This window comes from Rhinopithecus bieti, unplaced genomic scaffold (genome assembly GCF_001698545.2).
Source record: "Rhinopithecus bieti isolate Rb0 unplaced genomic scaffold, ASM169854v2 scaffold_14404, whole genome shotgun sequence".
NCBI classification, from domain to species: Eukaryota; Metazoa; Chordata; class Mammalia; order Primates; family Cercopithecidae; genus Rhinopithecus; species Rhinopithecus bieti.
Genome location: NW_016807824.1, coordinates 49728 through 68866, shown reverse-complemented (window position 1 = coordinate 68866; position 19139 = coordinate 49728). Strand labels below are relative to the sequence as shown.

At 58.6% G+C, this 19139-nt stretch overlaps 1 protein-coding gene across 1 annotated transcript; it reads left to right on the top strand.

Annotated features, from left to right (window-relative positions):
* Positions 1–702: 702 nt before the first annotated feature.
* On the top strand, positions 703–9864 carry WNT9A (Wnt family member 9A). The gene is made up of 3 exons (XM_017883859.1): positions 703–3366; positions 4229–4491; positions 6579–9864. The coding sequence occupies exons 1-3, from the start codon at positions 2709–2711 to the stop codon at positions 7059–7061; spliced, it is 1404 nt and encodes a 467-aa protein (XP_017739348.1). The 5' UTR covers positions 703–2708; the 3' UTR covers positions 7062–9864.
* The last annotated feature ends 9275 nt before the right edge of the window (positions 9865–19139 follow it).

Below are 19139 nucleotides of genomic sequence, written 5' to 3'. Positions count from 1 at the left end.
TATCCTCAGATCTTTACCCCCTGGTGCTGTGAATCCCCTCAGTTGGCTGCATGTGGAGCCCACCCTGACAATGAAGGAGGCATGGGGCAGGGGTCACCAAGGGTGGGAGAGATGAGGGGGCAGGAGCTTAAGAAGGCCATGGCCAGAGCAGCACAGAATTCAGTGACTACTCCAGGGAAGGGCGTAGCCCTTGGGCCTCAGGCCATCCCTTGCCACTCCTGGGCTGGGGCCACCCTCCCTCCACACCCTTCTGCCGGTGCTGATGGCTCACTCTGCCCACCCTGCTTGTCCTTGGATCAGGGTCAGTTACCTGCAGCTGCATTTAGGGAGTTGCCTCTGATAGAGGGGTGTCCTAGGGCTGCCCGGCAAGTCTCCAGGTGCAGCCACACTTGCTGCCCTGCTGTCTACCTGTTCCAGGAGTGCCCTAGGGAAGGCTGGAGGACTCAGCTTGTCACTGTCAAACCAGCTGTCAGTGCCCCAGCATGCTCGGGCCTCACCCTGACCAGTGTGGGCCAGGTCGTGGGCCACAGGGAGGGGACAGGGCAGACTGATATCCTCAGTCCCCATTGACAGGGAGGGAGGGGTGGCTCTGGTAGATGGGGCCCCCTCGCCCTCTCCCCTGCCCTCCTCCCTTCACCCTCTTCTCTTCATCCACTACCCTCCTCCCCTCCTTCTCCTCCCCTCCGCTTTTCCCCTCCCTCACCTCTTAGCGCCCTCCCTCTCCTCTTTCCCTGTCCCCTGTCCACACCCACAGTTGGGTTTTGCAGCTTGTGGAGGGCCCATGCTGACCTGGCCATAGGGGTTTTCTGGGACAGTGGCTTGGGGCTCTTGGGTCCTGGCGGGTCCACACCTCGGGGGAGGCACAGGTGGAAGGCTGTCGTCCTCCTGAGGGCTGTTCTGGTCACAGTTGTGTCGTTCCATCTAGGGATGGAGGTCTCCACCTGCAAGCTGCCCTTGTGTGTGAGGTGTGGCTTTCCTGGCCCTGCTCCCCAGCCTGCGCCCCACTCTAGTCCTGCTCTGTGTGCCCAGCTGTCCTGGGACATCCCATCTCTGGCCCTGGGGCTTGGAGGTGTCTGTGCATGGATGCCCACAGTGCCACCCCGTGCTCCTGTCCTGACCCCTAGGGTGTCTGAGGGGACCTGTGTACACTGCACTTCCTTCCCTCACCCAGGCCTCTCCCAGCCTCAGCCCACAGCAGTGTCCAGGTTTGGAGGACTGACTGGTCCCTCCTGTCCTCCCTGTGGGGCCTGTTGTGCTGCACAGGACCTGTGCCTCGGGGACCTTGGGGATTTGCTAGAAGGGCCCTTGGGGTCCTCCTCTACACACTCCCTGACAGCCTGGCACATGGGTGTGTGTCTTGAATCCCGGGCATGGCATCCCCAAGTGAAGACCCCCCCGCGGTGCCCCTTGGTGGCTCACTGACTGATTGGGGGGCTGTTGCAGGTCCTGCTGCCTGCAACTCTGGCTCAACTCAGAGGGCTCACAGGGGCTCAGGCTGGCTCTGAGCATCCTGGAGGAGCAGACCCCAGCTTAGGGAGCAGGATGTCAGCTTGGCCGGGCAGGGTATCTCAGCACGCCCACCAGGCGGGTGGCTCCTGTGGAGGGGCTATGGGGTCCTTCCTGGGGCCTCTACCTGCTCCCTCTGTGGCCTGCGCCTGTGGCCCTGGAGGCAAGTGCCCTTCAGTAGCCTAGGGGTCACCTGTGTGGCCTTGCCTTTGATGGGGTGTGCTAGGGAGCCTCTTGGGCCCCTCCCCTCCACACCCCTGGGCAGGAGCTACTCCCTCCGGGTGGGTGGTGGGGTCTAGCAGAGCCATGTGAGGGTATGGGGGGAGCCTTCCCAAGCTGGCACCCCGGTGGCTCCCAGAACGTACTGAGTCTACTGTTCTCTGCTGAGGTCTGCTGGGGGTGAGTTGGGCAGCATGTGTCCAGTGGTGCTCTCGGGAGGGGCCTCCGAGCCCTGGCCCTGTCCAGGCGGGTGCCCTCCCAAGGGCTGTGGGGCTGAGTCTGGCTTGAGGTGGCGGTGCCTGGGGCCCCGACAGTCGACCCGTGTGGGGACACTGGGCTGGCAGGTCTGACACAGCTGCAGAGCATGCTCGGTCAGTCCCAGGATAGACAGGTGACATGGGGGCAGGGTCAGGGTTTGAGGTTGAGGGCTGAAAGGCCTTGGCTCGATGTGGGCTGGGCTGGGCCAGGGCGGGGTGTGAGGGAAGCCCTGTGAAGTAAGTCCAGCAGCAGCAGCAGCAGCAGGTGAGCCAGCAGTGGGCTGGGGGGAGGGGGCATCCAGTAGGGTGGAGCAGGGTTCCTGGAGCAGTTGAGGTTGGGGACGCGTCCTCAGTGCTGGGGGCTGGTGCAAGGCCTCGTGTAAAGATGGAGGATGGTGTGTGTGTCAGCTCGGAGGCCCCCAGGGGTGACCTATGGGGAGGGGTTAGCTGGGGTCTGTCCTGCAAAGGAGGATGTCCAGGCTTGGTGAGGTGAGAGGGTTAGAGTGTCAGAGAACCAAGAGCCACTTCCCAGTGCCACACCCAGGCATTGAGGTGGGGAGACCCCAACCAGAACCTGGGGACATATGCATAGACTGCAGGAGTGCTGGGAAGCTGCAGGGGGCCACAGGACCGTAGACATCCCAGCAGGTCATGGCAGAGGGTAGGGGGACCTCAGGCGGGGTCCTGCAGGTCAGCTGGGGCCGAAGAGGGTAGAGGGTGTGGCAGATGCCCATCAGGCATAGCTTGGGGTTCAGGCTCCGGAGCCTCCTCCCTGCCCACAGCCCTAGGCGGGGCTGTCCTCTTTCTTATGTTGTGTGTGTTGTGGACGTCTTGTCTGTCCAGTATAGCCAGAGTCAGCTAGACTCCCTGAAATTGTGGGGGTTGAGTTGGCAGCAGAGACAGCCCTGTGGTTGCTGCGACCATGCTCACTGGAGTGGGGGCCATGGATGTGCAGGGGGCCAAGGCCCTTCTCACCTCCCACTCCCCTGCCTGCTCATCCTGGATTCTTTCTGCTCCTCACCCCCGGATGGACATGCCTATCCCCTGTCCCCTGGCCACCGAGACACCTGGCCAGGCTCCAGCAGGGCTTCCTGGGGCTGGGCTCACACTGGCCTCTCTGTGCCCAGGCTGACGGGCAGCGAGCCCCTGACTGTCCTCCCGCTGACCCTGGAGCCCGAGGCGGCCGCCCAGGCACACTACAAGGCCTGCGACCGGCTGAAGCTGGAGCGGAAGCAGCGGCGCATGTGCCGCCGGGACCCGGGTGTGGCAGAGACGCTGGTGGAGGCCGTGAGCATGAGTGCGCTTGAGTGCCAGTTCCAGTTCCGCTTTGAGCGCTGGAACTGCACGCTGGAGGGCCGCTACCGGGCCAGCCTACTCAAGCGAGGTGAGTGTGGCCGGCCTGGCCCTCAGGAAGGCCCCAGGCAGAGGCAGCAGCCCAGGCCTGGTCCATGTCCCAAGAGGCCCCTCTCAGGCTGCACTCCTGGGGACACTGGGCCCAGCCTACCCAGAGCTCCTGGGCCTAGGCCCTGGAAAGGGCAGCCCCTGGACCTCCCTGAGTGCTGCCTGCCCTGCCCTGCTTTAGGCACAGGCATGGTCGTTGCTGGTGGCCAGGGTGTGCTGACTCCGCCTTTGACGGGGCCCCAGGCTGCCCGGTGCTGCCCTGACAGACCTCGACTCCTGCCAGATGGCCCAGTGCCCAGGGGGCTCTGCCTGTGCAGATTCTCTCCTCCTGCCCTCCCACCCTCATGAGGGCTCTCCACCACCTTATTTCAGCCACCCTCCCACCTCGGCCTCCTCCTGCCCCCTCCCAGGGGCTCTCCACCGCCTATTTCAGCAACCCTCCCACTTCAGCTTCTGGAGTAGCTGGGGCTGTAGCCGTGTGCCACCGTACTGCACTAGCTTGTGTAAAAACTGGGGACCCAAGGCCTAGGGCAGGCAGGAGTTTCCAATGGCCCCATGGTGAGGCTGGGAGGTTTGAGACCCTGATGGAGACTGACCACGGAGCTGGAGCCATGGCCATGGCAGGCTCTGGTTTCTCCTCCCAGCCAGCTCTGCGCCTGGGAGACACCTAGGCACTTCCTACCCTGTGCCCAGGGCACACCCACACCCTGTCCCGAGTGCAGCACCAGTAAAGATGCTCTGGGCCCCCACGTGGGATTCATACTCTTGGGGTGGTTTGACTGCAGGACAGTGAAGGGGGAACTCTGGGCAGCCTGGGCTCACTGACCAGCCCTTGCCAATCCCAGGCTTCAAGGAGACTGCCTTCCTCTATGCCATCTCCTCGGCTGGCCTGACGCACGCACTGGCCAAGGCATGCAGCGCAGGCCGCATGGAGCGCTGTACCTGCGATGAGGCGCCCGACCTGGAGAACCGTGAGGCCTGGCAGTGGGGGGGCTGCGGAGACAACCTCAAGTACAGCAGCAAGTTCGTCAAGGAGTTCCTGGGCAGACGGTCAAGCAAGGATCTGCGAGCCCGTGTGGACTTCCACAACAACCTCGTGGGTGTGAAGGTAAGTGGGGCAGGGCATGGGGCTGGCGGGGTAGGAAGGAGGGCCAGGGGGGTAGGGGTGGGGTGCAGGGCTGGGGTCGGGGCTGCAGCAGGGCGAGCAGGCACACAGTGGAGTGGCCCCCAGCAGGAGGGTGGAGGCCGTGCAGTACCAGCCATGGTCCTGGAGCCTCTCATGCCCATAAGGCTTCCTACCCACCAAACGGAGCACTAGCCATGTCTGCCTGCAGAGGGGCCCCCACGGTCCCTGTGGGGCCTCCAGGAGGGTCTCCTTGGTTAGGCGGTCTAACCAGGATCATGGCACTGTGGGCCCCACCTGTCAGCCAGCTGGCAGGCTTGTCAGCAAGACCGGTGGGAGGAAAACGTGACCCTTACAGACCAAGGTGGGAGGCACGGTGGGCAGGGGGTCCCAGGGAAGGGTTAGGGGTATGGAATCACCTGAGTCAGGGGAGTCTCATTCTGCCCCACCAGCCCTCTCTGTGGCCAGGCCTCTATTCTGAGAGACAGAATCCCGACCTAAAGACATCAAGGTAAAAGGGCTCTCTCCTGAGCCCTTCCAGGGGCCACTGGCTATTGGGGTGGCTGGCCCAGGGTGTCCCCAGCTCTCTGGTCATCCTTCATGCCACCTGCAGCCTGTCAGTGCCGAGGTCCACATGTCTGGGGGAGTCCGGGCTGGACCTGTAACCCCACTCTGCACAGAGCCCCCAGCATCTCTACAGTTCCTGAACAGGGATGGGCAGGGTTGACACCTCTGTTGGAAGCTGAGGGACATTTCTGCCTCCTGCCCTCATCTTCACATTTGCCAGGCAGGCTGGGAATATAGAGCCCCAGCCTGGGGAGGGGTGAGGTAATGAGAGCCAGCCCTGCTCTGAGCCCCACTTGATTGAGAAGTCAGAGTACCCAATCACCCACTTACTAAAGGATCAGCCTCCCCTGTTTGGGCCTCTTGTGCCTCCTTCCACCTTCTTGGGCAGGGGACAGCCTTTGAAGGCAGATTCAAGCCCCAAGCAAGGCCCTTTCTTTTCCTTTGTGTATGACCCCCCCTTTCCCTCTTCACTGCTTTGTAAGAGATTAATGAGAAGTCGGAACATGAAGGGTGCTCCATTAGCTCCACAGAGCCTGGGTCACCAACATTTTAATTAAATTGGTCCGAGTTTCTCTGCAAAACATCATTAAATGTGACTACGGTTGCCGGGCCAGAGGTGGCTGCATTTCTTAATCCTCCTTGAGCCGGCCCTCCTGGGGGCTGCTGGCGTGGGAGCAGAGCCACCTGGCTCAGGTCCCACCTGGGAAGGGACCTCCCCACCAGGCCTGTCTTTGCAGGTGGGGCCCTAAGTCCTGGGAGGGGACAGGCCCAGCCAGGCTTCTGTGGCAGCTCCCAGTATAGATTGTGGGTGCCTGGCCCTCCCTGCTGTGGGTGAGGGGTGCATCTCGCTCTGGGGCCAGCCTGGACTCTCTCTCACGGTATAAGGAGCTCTCTCTTCCCCAGGAGCCCCTCTCTCCCGCAGCGTGGGCCTCCCTGCTCCTGCAGTGCCTTCACTGGCCTCCCAGCATGCTGACCCTCAGCAACGGTGGGCTGGGGGTTGCATCTGCATGTGCAGTAGCACCTGGTTCCTGATACTAGGGGTAGGGAGGTCGCAGTCAGCTCAGACGTACACCACTAGATGAGGTCACGCTTGTCCTCACCTGTCCAGCAAGCTGTGTGCTGAGAGCAGATATGAAGTCCTGGCAGGACTGGGATTATGGGCATGGGGGCAGAAGGTCCAGCCCCTGCTCAGGGCAGCCCCCGATTCAGGGTGGACATCAGGCAGGAGCCTCCCCTTGTGGAGGTGCAAGGGTGGCCACCCTGGGGGCTGAGGTGCCAGCCCTCGAGTCTCTGTCCTGGGCAGTCAGCAGCCTGGAGGAGGTAGGACAGCCCCATGAGCCAGGAGACTGAGCTGGGTGTGAGATGTGCAGTGGCAATGCCCGCTGGCTGGGCCTGGGCCTGGGCCTGGGTTTGGGTGGGGGTGCGGGGTCCCTCTGGGGATCAAGGGCAGGGTCTGCTCACTGCACAGCCCTCACACTGCCCTCCCTCCCATGCCCTCCTGCCAGGTGATCAAGGCTGGGGTGGAGACCACCTGCAAGTGCCACGGCGTGTCAGGCTCATGCACGGTGCGGACCTGCTGGCGGCAGCTGGCGCCCTTCCATGAGGTGGGCAAGCACCTGAAGCACAAGTATGAGACAGCACTCAAGGTGGGCAGCACCACCAACGAAGCTGCAGGCGAGGCAGGCGCCATTTCCCCACCACGGGGCCGTGCCTCGGGGGCGGGCGGCAGTGACCCGCTACCCCGCACTCCAGAGCTGGTGCACCTGGACGACTCGCCTAGCTTCTGCCTGGCCGGCCGCTTCTCCCCGGGCACCGCTGGCCGTAGGTGCCACCGCGAGAAGAACTGCGAGAGCATCTGCTGCGGCCGCGGCCATAACACACAGAGCCGGGTGGTGACAAGGCCCTGCCAGTGCCAGGTGCGTTGGTGCTGCTATGTGGAGTGCAGGCAGTGCACACAGCGTGAGGAGGTCTACACCTGCAAGGGCTGAGTTCCCAGGCCCTGCCAGCCCTGCTGCACAGGGTGCAGGCATTGCACACGGTGTGAAGGGTCTACACCTGCACAGGCCGAGTCCCTGGGCTTGAGCAGCCCAGCTGCATGGGGTACAGGCATTGCACACAGTGTGAATGGGTCTACACCTGCATGGGCTGAGTCCCTGGGCTCAGTCCCAGCTGCATGGGGTGCAGGCATTGCACAGAGCATGAATGGGCCTACACCTGCAAAGGCTGAATCCCTGGGCCCAGCCAGCCCTGCTGCACATGGCGCAGGCATTTCACATGGTGTGAGGAGTATACACCTGCAAGGGCTGAGACTCTGGGCCCAGTCAGCCCCGCTGCTCAGAGTGCAGGCATTGCACACAGTGCGAGAAGGTCTACACCTGCAAGGGACGAGTCCCTGGGCCTGGCCAACCCTGCTGTGCAGGGTGAGGGCCATGCACGCAGTGTGAGGAGTCTACACCTGCAAGGACTGAGGGGCTTTTCTAGCACATTGGGGCGTACAGCTGGAGCAGGATGCCGGGGGTCTTCTGGGTTGACTGTCCAAGCCCTGTGTCTCCCCCTCTCCAGGACCCAGAGGCAGGAGTTGGTTCTGGTCTGGCGTGTGCAACCTCTTTGCTTGTGCCCTGGTCCTCAGCTTCCTCCCTCTGACCCGAGAGCATTGCACCAATGCTTTCTGAGCTTTCTCCCATCCCTAACACGCCAGTCCCTGGAAAGTGGCTCCCCATGCCAGTCTATTGGCTTTCCCTCCCCACCTCCTCTGAGGCATGGGTAGCAGGTGCACCTTGGTGACCGTGTGGCCTCCATGTGGGCCACCCGTTGGGGACTGGCCTGGCCCAGGCTGCCCCAACACCAGCACTGTCTTCAGAGACTCAAACCACTAGAAGAGGACGCAGCCTGTTCTGCACTCCCAGGGCCCGGCCGTGCAGATGCCCAGGCTCGGAGGACACTGCCGACCTCTGACGTTGAGCACTTCTCTTTGGAGTAAATATCAGTGACTTTTAAATTATTATGATTATTTAACTAATATAATAATTATTATTTTCTCCATCCCTGCCACCTCCCCAGCTGCAGCTCCCTGCTCTCGACCAAGCCCCAATCTAGGAGGGCCCCACCTTCCGTCCCTGACATGTTCCCTCCTAACCCTGCCTCTGATCTGCTTAGTCGTTTGAAACCACTAAATGGAGATAGCTGTGTGTAGTTAAGGAAATACAGTGACCTGCGTCTGGCCACAGCCCGTCGGGCTTCTGGAAGCCAGCTCCCCCTGCTCCATGCCAGCCAGCCACTGCCACATGGTGGGTCAGCCGGCGGCCCCTGCCCGCACCCTGTGGGCAGACGGCTCGGCCTCCAGGCGGCTCAGTGCAGATTCTCAGGCTGGGGGTGGTAGGGAGGGGTGGGTATGGTGAGGGGGCAGGGCAGCCCTTTGATTGGTTCATGTCATGTCATGAGGAAGCTGCTTGCTCTGTGTCACTGGGGGACAGATTGGGACAGATGCCGGTAGAGGCAGTCTTGGGCTCGCATCTGGCCATGGAATGTCATGCGTTATGGCCCTGCTGTTGTGTGTGCTGGGGACAGGGTGACCTGCACTGACCTGGCTTGGTTTGAGGGTATAGTGTGTGTGTGTTGTGAGAGTGTGTGTGCTGGCATGGTCAGTGTGCATCCGTGTGTGTGTGTTGTGAGTGCGTGTGTGCTGGCGTAGTCAATGTGCATAAGCGTGTGTTGTGTAAATGCATGCTGGCGTGGTCAGTGTGTGTGTGTGTGTGCGCACGCGCACTGGCTTGGTCACCTTGGCCGTGCTGTGCTGTCAGTGGCATAGTGGTGCCTTAGGTTCCAGAGCCTCTCGCCCTGGGCTCCATCTTGTGGGTGTCCTGATGGTTGTGGGCTGGGTTCTGGGTGGGTGGCCGGTATGGACACAGGAACTACTGAGTGAATGGGTGTCTCAGAGTCCCATGGGTCTCCAGAAAGCTGGGGGATCTGTGTTTTTAAAAGAAAACCTATTTATGTTGCTGTGGGTCTCCGCCATCCCTGTGTTATAGTACATGAGAACGTTTATTCTCCTGTGGTTCAGAGAGCACCCCAACACGTGCCTGCAGCTGCATCCCCAGACCGCAGTATGGGTGCAAGACGCTGGGTTTGTCCTTGGTCTCGTGGAGGCCTGGCTAGAAGGGATAGGGGTGGTAGCCCCTGCCCTCTGCAGTGTCCACATCCACCGGACCCTGAGCAGCATAGCTGGCCACACCCTTATGACGTGACAAGACTGTTACTCAGTCACTATTGGGTCTACGAAGGGCATCAAGTCAGAGGAAGGTTTTTATGTTTAATCAAATAACACATTTAGCTCTATGTCATAAATATTCAGAAAAGTATTTTTTTAAACAAGGCAGACCAAAAATGTCTGCTAGCTGGTTGGTTTCTATACAAATATATATTCGAATGTCTTGCTGGATGAAGAGGCCGCTCAGCCGGAGCCTCCTGTTTCATGCGCTTCTCTTCCGAGGGGCAGTAGAGGAGAAAGGGCTGTTGGGAGGGGTTCAGCCCGCTCCTTGGCCAGGGGATCCCAGCCACCTTCTCCGCACCGGGCCCCACCACAAGGGACCTGGACCCCCAGGTGGCCTCTGGCCAGGCGTGGGTGGGTGGGAGGGGCCCTGTCTGTGCTCTGAGTCTCCGTGCGTGCAATGATTTCTCTACCTCATCTGTGTGGCCTGTCCCAGAGGGACTGTGGAGAATGTATTTATTTAACAGCTTTGTGTCACAGAACCAGAAACAAATGGAAACACTAAATAAATGTATTTTAAATTATAGCCTCATCTCAGTCTGCTGCCTTCACAGGGACTTCTGTAGGCCTGAGACGAGGAGGAGGGCCTTAGGAAGAGGCCTAGGAGTTGGCCTCTGGGAGGAGGAGGACAAGGAAGGAGGGTTGGAGAGGAGGTGGACTCGGGGAGGTGTGCCTGGGAAGGAGGAGAAATTGGGAGGCGGGACCAGGGAGGAGGAGGAAGGACCAGGGAGGAGGAGGAAGGGGGAGGTTTTGGGGAGAAGGGGTATGCACAGAGGAGGACCCTGGGGAGGAGGAAGACCTGGGGAGGAGGACGACTCTGGGGAGGAGGGCCCTCAGGAGAAGGAGCACCCTGAGAAGGAGGAGGACCCTGGAGAGGAGGAGGACCCTGGGGAGGATGGCCTGGGGAAGAGGAGGACCTGGGGAGGAGAAGGGCCCTGGGGAAGAGGACTTTGGGGAGGAGGAGGACCCTGTGGAAGGGGAGGGCCCTGGGGAGGAAGAGGACCCTGGGGAAGAGGAGGGCCCTGGGGAAGAGGACTTGGGGAGGAGGAGGACCCTGGGAAAGATGAGGCCCCTGGGGAGGGAAACCCTGGGGAAGAGAAGGGCCTTGGGGAGGAGGAGAACTCTGGGAAGAAGGAGGACCTGAGAAGGACAGCACTGAGGAAGAGGAGGACCTTGGGAGGAGGAAGGCCCTGGGAAGGAGGAGGAGGACCCTGGGGAGAAGGAGGGCCCTGGGGTGGAGGATCTGGGGAAGGGGAGGACCGTTGGGAGGAGGAAGACCTAAGAAGGAACCCTGGGGGAGAAGCCGTCTCCCAGCCACATTGGACACCCTTGTTGGGCAGGCATCTCCGGGCTGCGTGTGTGGCCCCAGCTATCTCTGGTCTCTGTGCTTCCCGTGTCCAGGCTGGAGAGCCTGGGATGCCACAGGAAGTTCTGTCCAGCCCTGTCTTCTCAGATGCCTAGCTCCATCCCACTCCTGCCCACAGCCTCTAGCTGAAGGAGGCCTCTCACTCTCGTAGTGCTGGGTCCCCAGCAGAGCCTCATCATCCCCTAGCCCTGCTTCTGGGGGTCTTCTGGGCACAGCCCCTCATCTCCCTGACTCGGAGCCAGTTCCCAGCCCATAGTCCTCACCTTCCCCTCATCTCCATCACCCTTCTGAGCCCACATCGTGGGTGCCCCACCACTGCAACATGCCCTGCTGGAAACCCCTCACTGGCCCCTCCAGACCCTGCCTGTCCCTCTCCTGCCACCTTGTGTCTGGTCTGTGCCCTCCCAGACATCCAGGTCCACGGCCACCACAGCACCGGGGAGGAAGGGGCTGCCCACTGAGGAATGTGGGATTATCTCCCTGATGGGAACAGTCCAGGCTTCCTTTCCAGACCCATGGCCTCAGCTCTTCCTAAGAGGCCGGTGGGGGCTTCCGGTGCCGGTCCCTGGCCCTCAGCCTCTGGCCGCTGCCAGGTGAAGCCACGCTGGATTGCTCTGCCTGGAGGGACAGGCCTCTGGAAGGCAGGGTGGTTGGGGGCTTGGGCCTCTGAGCCCAGGCAGGAGAGGGATGTGAGCTGTCCAGCCAGGGAGCAGGTGGCCTGAATGAGACCATTCTTCTGAGTGACAGCAGTGAAACCATAGCTAAATTCAACCCGGATGCAGGCTGCTGAGGAGAGAAGTCACTGGTGGGTGGACTGGCTGGACAGGCCATTGTGCACAGCCAACCCTCCCGCTTTGTCCTGGGTCCAGTTGTTTGGGCTGGGGTCCCCTGTGTATGGTGGATGCTCTGTGTGTCTGGTCTGCATCTGCACATGTGTGTGTGTGAGGTTGGATTCGTGTAGGTCTGTACGTCAGTGCATCTGTGTCTGTAGGTATTATGTGTGTGTGCATGTGTGTTGTATGTGTCCACATGTCTGTGTGCATTTATATGCAAGCATGCATGTTTGTGTGGCTGGGTTTGTGTTGTCTACATGTGAACATGTGTGTGTGTGTGTTGTGCATGTGTCTCCATGCATATATGTGGCTGGGTCTGTGCATGTGTCCACATGTGTACATGCATATATGTGGCTAAGTCCATGCATTTGTGTCCGGGTGTGCATGTGTGTCTTGAGTGTGTCTGCATGTATGTGTGTGGCTGGTTCCATGCACTGGTGTCTGTGCATGCATGTGCATACATGTGTGTATCTTTTGTGTGTCTGCATGCATCCATGCATATGGCTAGGCCTATGCATCTGTGTCTGTGTCTCTTCATGTATGTATGTATGGCTGGGTCTGTGTATCTGTCTACATGGGTGAGTGCATGTATATGTGCATATAGGTGGCTGGAGTCATGCAGCTACATTCATATGTGTTCATACATGTGCCCATAAGTCTGTCATGTGTGTCTCTGCACACAGGTGCATGGGCATGCATGTGCACATGTGTGTGTCCATGTGGGTAGGTGCACATGCATGCACATGTCCATGTGTCTGTATCATGCATGTGTCTCTGCATGCACACGTGTGCTTGAGTGCTGTAGGTGTGTGCTGAGCCATAGCTCATCTCCTTTCTAGTCTCCTACTTCGCCTTTCCTGGGTGATTGAGGCCTGGCCCCTATCCCCACTCTGGTCTCCTCCAGCTGACAAGCTCCCACTGGCCCTGGGCCCACCCTATCCAACGACATCCACCAGGTGAGTGGAGACACCTTGGAATCCGCAAGGTGCTTCCTCACCTGCTCGAGCACAGGTCAGATGCTCCTGGGCAGTTTCTGGACGACAGGGCATCCCCATCTTGGCTTGCGGGGGTGAGGAAAGCAGGGCCCACAGGGCATGGAGCTACTTTAGCTGAGCAGTCTCAGGTGCCATTCACAGGTGGGAGACAAGTCCAGGACACACAGGTGGCCAGAGGCAAGCCCAGGCTTGAGCCCAGGCTGGCTGGGCCCAGGCGGCTGGGGCGGTGGCAGGCATCTGGCTCCCCTCCAGGCATGGCAGGGGATGGCTAGGGGATTAGGTAAGAAGGCGCGGTTAGGTAATGTCTCAGAAGGACCTGGGGTGTACAGCAGGAAGGTTTGGGTGGGATCCTGCCTGGCCTTCCAGACTGACTTCAGAGACGGAGGGAGAAGGTGGAGAGGAGGAGGGGGAAGGGTGGGAGAAGGAGTAGGGGAGGAGGCGAAGGAGAGGAGGGAAGAGGAGGGACAAGGAGGAGGAGGGGAAGGTGCAAAGAGTGAGTCTGGTGCCCCAGAGCCCAGACAGGCCGTGGTGGGGTCCTGTGTTGCCCTTCCTGTGCCATGGACCTTGGGAACTGTTAGGGACCCCAGGATGATGTCCTCACTGCCTCCATGGGGTCTGGCTGCACATGCAGGTGCTCTAGGGCCAGCTCATGAGGCAGCTGCTGTCAGGGTAGAAGGAGGTGGCCCAGGAGGCCCCGGGATGCAGGAGTCTGGAGGTGTGGGAGGCTCAGACTCACTCCCTGCCCCATCTGGCTACACAGGCCGCAGCCCCTGCATTGGGGCCTGGGGTCCCAGGGGTTCACCTTGTCTGCATGCACACTCTGTTCCCGGGGCCTGTTCACATGGGTGGGCCTCATCCTGGGGCCAGGGGTGGCTGTTCACAAGGGGGTGGCCTCGAGCTGTCCTGCATCTTGTCCCCCGACCATGCTGCCTATCTTCTTGGTGCCCCTGACATGCACCAGAGCCCCTGCTCCTCTAAGTCCCACTGGGCTCGCTCTCTCTGCAGCCTCTGTGCTCCTCGGAAGCCCCTCCCGCCCACTGCCCAGTGCATACAGCGGCTGGCTGGCCCAGGAGGAGCAGATCCTGGGCAGAGCTGTCACCTCCCTGGAGGTGGCCTTAGGTCAGCCAGGCCCAGGGGGCTGATCGGGAAAGAACAGGACACTGCTGGGGGTTGCAGAGGGCCTAGGCTGGGGACCAGAGTCCTGGCCTTGCCTGGTCCTGCCTCTGCCGGGCTCCAGGGCCTTAGTTTCCCCATCCACCCCTTAGGAGGCAGCCCCTGTCTGATAGCCTGGGATTCTGGGCAGGGGTCTGCTGTGGGGCTGGCCAGGCCAGGTGGAGGGGCTGGTGTAGGCACCAGGGTCAGCGGGGCCTGGCTGTGCGGCTTTGCTGGAATGCCCCTGTGGATGGTGGACGGAGTGGAACAGGGGTCCAGGAGATTGCCAGGGAAACAAGACCAAATAAACACTCCCCCTGAAGCCCTGCAGAGGGGGCTCCCATGGCAATGACTTCATCTGCCCACCCAACCCTGCACAGGGCCAGACTGGAGGTGGGGGGTCCAGGGCTGGCAGGGGAGCCTAGCATCCTGTGTTTGTGTTGGGCCCATGTCCATGGCAACAGCTGGGGGCTCCTGCTGTGCTTACCAGCCAGAGGCTGAGGCCTCCCCAGCAGGGAGGGAGGGGAGAGGAGGAGGGGAGAGGAGAGAGAGGAGAGGATGGAGGAGGGGAGTTAAAAGAGGAAGAGGGAGAGGAGGGAAGAGACAGGGGAAGCGGCTGGGGTGGGGCGTGTCCCAGGCCAGGCCTCCAGGGGTGGCCTTAGCTCTGCAGCTAGTCCTCCCTGCCTTCTGCAGCAAGTCCTAAGCTGTGGAAGGGAGCACTGGCTCTCACAGGTGCCCTGGATCTGTCCAGGGCTGGGTTACAGGTGAGTGCACATGCATGGGTTTTCACCTACACAGGCTTATCAGCACCCATTTCAGGTGACTGGGGCCTCAGACCCGGGGTCTCTTGAGGATGTGGTGTCAGCCAGGGCCAGGGTCTCACCTGAGGCTCGCCTGGGGCAGGTTCTGCTTCCAGGCACCGTGCCCTGTCAGAGGGAGGACCTGGGTCCTTGGGAGCTGTCCCCGGAGGCCATCCTCAGCTCCCTGCCATGAGGGCCTCTCTGAAGGGCGCTTCCTCCGCTTCCCAAGGTGGGGGTGATGGAGAAAGTCTGCTGGAAGGAGGGGCCTTGAAGTCTGTGGAGCTGCCAACAGGGTTGGGTAGGGTGGGATGGGGCAGGCGCCGCTACTGTGCTCTGCTGGGCAGGAAGCAGGTCAGGGCAGGAGCCTGGGACGCAGGGGTCACAGGATGCCTGAGGGACTGTCTGCCATGGCGGCCAGTGTCCTGCATCGGGATTCAGCAACTGTTCACATTTACAGCTGGCCCTTGAACAGCACGGGTTTGCCCTGTGTGGGCCCCTTCCATGTGGATTTTCTCCTGCCTTTGCCACCCCTGAGACAGTGAGGCCAAGTCCCCTCCCTCCTCCTCAGCCTTGCAGCATGAAGATCAGGAAGACAAAGGCCTTTAGGAGGATCCCTTCCATGCAGGGAAGAGGAAGTACGTTTTCTCTTCCTTGGGATTTGCCCACTAAGGTTTCTAGACTCTAGCTTGCTGTATTGTGCGAACACAGTATGTGACACAGATAATGCAGAATGCCTGCTAATCACCTGTTCATGTTCTCCTTAAGGCTTCCAGTCAGCAGGAGGCTGTTAGCAGTTCGGTTCCAGGGAAGTCAAAACTTATGTGGGGATTTTCAATTACATGGGGGCTGGCGCCCCTAACCTCCACGTTGTTCCAGGATGAGCTGTAGTCATTTGATCTCTCTTCTCTTCTGTCTCTAAAAACAAGATGCATGTCTTTTGCTTTTGGCCCCTTAGAGAGGAAGTTGTAGGCATCTGGTACTGTAGGCGAATCGGCATTCTCCTTTCATATGTGACAGTGTGACTGGATGGGCTGGGGCCCACAGCGCTTGCACTGTCCTGTCCTATCCTCCCTCCCATGGTGCTCCTTTGAGCTGCTCTTGTTTTTTGTGTTTCCTGAATCCAGTCTCCAGTCAAGGCCGTGCCTCGTCCTCAGGGACTGCCTGCTTCCGTAGGTGAAGAGTTAGCTGCCCTTGAATGGCGATGCTCCTGGGCCCCACGGATGCTCCTGCTTCAGTCCTGACATCAGCACTTCAAGCTCTCTCGTTCTGTTTCCCCTGCTACACCGATGAGATGTCATCATTCAGGAAAGAAAACTCTCCCTCCCTTATTTGTGTTTGATTTTTAGTATTGCTAAAGATGCATGGGTCCTTCCTTCTGTTTCAATGCAATGCCATTGTGATTCTTTGAGTCTCTGAGGACTTCCTTGCTTTCTGGAGGTCAGGGGTTTGAGGCAGAAATGAGATGTGGTCTGATTATGTGTCCCCAGAATCAATGTGGGTGCTGCAGGGAGACAGAGCAAAAAATGATGCTGAAAGAAACAAATAATCCAGGGCACAGACAAGAGTTCTAAATAAACTCTAGTAAGTATCATTAGGAAAACCTGGGGGAAAAAAATACCATCTGGGGCATTGGCTCACACCTGTAATCACAGCACTTTGGGAGACCGAGGCCAGAGGATTGCTTGAGTCCAGGAGTTCAAGACCAGCCTGGGCAACATAGCAAGACCTTTTCTCTGCAAAAAAAATTTTAAAAATTACAGGTGCTGGGTGCTGCTAGTCCCAGTCACTTGGGAGGCTGAGGTGGAAGAATCGCTTGAACCCAGAAGGTTGACGTGAGGTTGCAGTGAGCCAAGATCATGCCATTACTCTGTCTCAAAAAAGGGAAGAAGGGAAGAAAAGAAAAGGAAGGAAGGAAGGAAAGAAGGAAAGAAGGAAGGAAGGAAGAGGGAGGGAGAAAAGAAAGAAAATCATCTGCCAGGTGCAGTGGCTCATGCCTGTAATCCCAGCACTTTGGGAGGCCGAGGCGGGCGGATCACCTGAGGTTGGGAGTTTGCGACCAGCCTGACCAACATGGAGAAACCCTGTCTCTTCTACAAATATAAAATTAGCCAGGCATGGTTGGGTGCATGCCTGTAGTCCCAGCTACTCGGGAGGCTGAAGCAGGAGAATCACTTGAACCTGGGAGGCAGAGGTTGTGGTGAGCTGAAATCACACCATTGCCAAATCACTCCAGCTTGGGCAACATGAGTGAAATCTGTCTCAAGAAAAGAAAAGAAGAAGAAAAGAAAATGATCTATGAAAAAGGAACAATAAAACAAAAAAGTAAACTACTGAAAACAAAACTATGGCCAATGAAGTAATTATTTCCAATAAAAATTGGAAATATAAATTCCAAGAAATCTAGTGAGAAAAAAATAGGTCAACTTTTCCTTGGCTGTAGGAGAATCTATGGTGCGCACTTGACACCGTTTTAGCCAATGAGATGTCATGATAAATTCCTACAGCGAGAAGGTCTCTTCTCCAGCAAGCAGGCAAAGCTTTGCTGAAAGCATGCCCATTTTGCTCAGCACATATTTTCCCTTGCATCCATTTCCTGCATAGGACACGGGATGTGATGGTGGAGTCACCGCAGCCGTTTTGAGATCATGAGTAGGGAAGCGAACCATTAAGGATGACAGAGCAAAAATACAAAAGGCTCCAGTGACCTCGTGGTGCTCTCATATGAACCCTAGGTTTGTTTTATTTTGTTTTTTGAGACAGGTTCTGGCTCTGTCGCCCAGGCTGGAGTGCAGTGGTGAGGGCTTGACTCACTACAGCCTCAACCTCCTAGGTTCAAACTGTTTTCCCACCTCAGCCTCCCAAATAGCTGGGACCACAGGCACCAGCTTTATATGAGCTTTATAAAGACAGCAGACACCACCATGCCCAGCTCATTTTTGTGTTTTTGGTAGAGACTGGGTCGTACCATGTTACCCACGCTGATCTCAAACACCTGGGCTCAAGTGATCCTCCCATCTCAACCTCCCAAAGTGCTGGGATTATAGGCATGAACCAACACACCAGGCCAAATCCTAGCTTTTGTTGTGTGTGTGATTTAAAACAAATGAAAGTGTGTTTGTTTAAGCTAGAGTTGGCTGTTTTCTGTCATCTGCCACCCAAGTTGTTCCTAACTGATGTGCACATCAAGCCTGGAGTATTAGGCCTGTCATCTGCAGCAGGGATGCTGGGCTGAAATGCAGCAGCCCCTTGCAAACTTGTAGGGAGGGTCATTTGCAACCTAGATGTCCACACCTAGCCAGACTTACTTTTAAAAAACAAGAATAAAGACATTTTCAGGCAGGCAAATTCCAGAAAAGTTCACCACCCTCACATCTTTTACAGTCAACTATTTGAGGGTGTGCTTCACAAAACAAGAGAACAAACCAAGGAGAGGAATTCTGGAGGTCCCAAGGAGCAGCTCCTCTGGGTGGTGAGGAAGGGAATCAGGCGGCAGCTGCAGCAGGGCTGGCCCTGCAGCCAGGGCAGGGAGGTAGAGAGGCAGGGATAGCCATGGCCTGACAGCCAGTCTGTGTGAGTCTCTGTGCAAAACAAAACCAAGCAAACAAAGCAGGTCCTTTTGTTAAGATAAAAATAAAGACCTCAACGTGGAGACATCTAGGGAGGAGGCTGGGCTGAGGGTGGGTGAGTCAGAGCCCACTTACCATCCCCCGAGGACTGAACCCCGGAGGAACGGAGCAGAAACCTCTCAGCGTCACAGTCCCCCAGCACAATGACTCCTGGGGCTGGGCTGCTTGCAGCAGGAGCCTCCAGCATGGGCTGAAAGGCTCCTATCTTGGCTCCTATCCTCCCATTTATTTTAATGGAAGAAGGATTCCCTCCCCCCACCCCGCCTCGAGACGGAGTCTTGCTCTGTTACCCAGGCTGGAGTGCAGTGGTGTGATCTTGGCTCGCTGCAACCTCTGCCTTCCGGGTTGAAGCGATTCTCTTGCCTCAGCCTCCCGAGGACCTGAGATTACAGGCACCACCATGCCCGACTAATTTTTATATTTTTAGTAGAGACGGAGTTTCACCATGTTGGCCAGGCTGGCCTTGAACTCCTGACGTCGTAATCCACCTACCTTGGCCTCCCAAAGTGCTAGGATTACAGGCATGAGCCACCCCCACCAGCCAGAAGAAGGATTGTTTAACAACACGTATCTGACATGTTAAAGATTTGTCTCAGGGTCCCTCGGTGATCCTTCCTGATAATCTCCTCACTTGCCTGCCTTGCCTCCCTCCTTCCCCTCTCCTCCCTTCACTCCTCCCTTTCTTCCTGCCCTCCTTCCTCCCCTCCTTCCTCCCCTTCTTCCTTCCCTCCTCCCTCACCTCCTGCCTCCTCCCTCCCCTCCTCCCTTCCTTTCTCCCTTCTTTTTCCCCTCCTTCCTTCCCTCCTCCTCTCCTTCCTTCCCTCCTCCCTTCCTTTCTCCCCTCCTTCCTTCCCTCCTCCCCTCTTTACTCCCCTCCTTCATTCCCTCCTCCCCTTCCTCCTCCCCTCCTTCCTTTCTCTCTTCCTTCCTCCTCTCCTTCCTCCCCTCCTTCCTTCCCTCCTTCCTTCCCTCCTCCCCTCCCTCTTCCCCCCTCCTCCCTTCCTTCCTGCCTTCCCCTTCCCTCCTC

What these genes read in the sequence shown, in the direction of transcription:
- WNT9A (XM_017883859.1), top strand. Translation starts at nt 2,709, where the DNA reads ATGCCCATCAGGCATAGCTTGGGGTTCAGGCTCCGGAGCCTCCTCCCT. An exon ending in GGCCAGCCTACTCAAGCGAG is followed by an intron (nt 3,367 to 4,228) that starts GTGAGTGTGGCC and finishes TGCCAATCCCAG; the next exon opens with GCTTCAAGGAGACTGCCTTC. An exon ending in ACAACCTCGTGGGTGTGAAG is followed by an intron (nt 4,492 to 6,578) that starts GTAAGTGGGGCA and finishes CCCTCCTGCCAG; the next exon opens with GTGATCAAGGCTGGGGTGGA.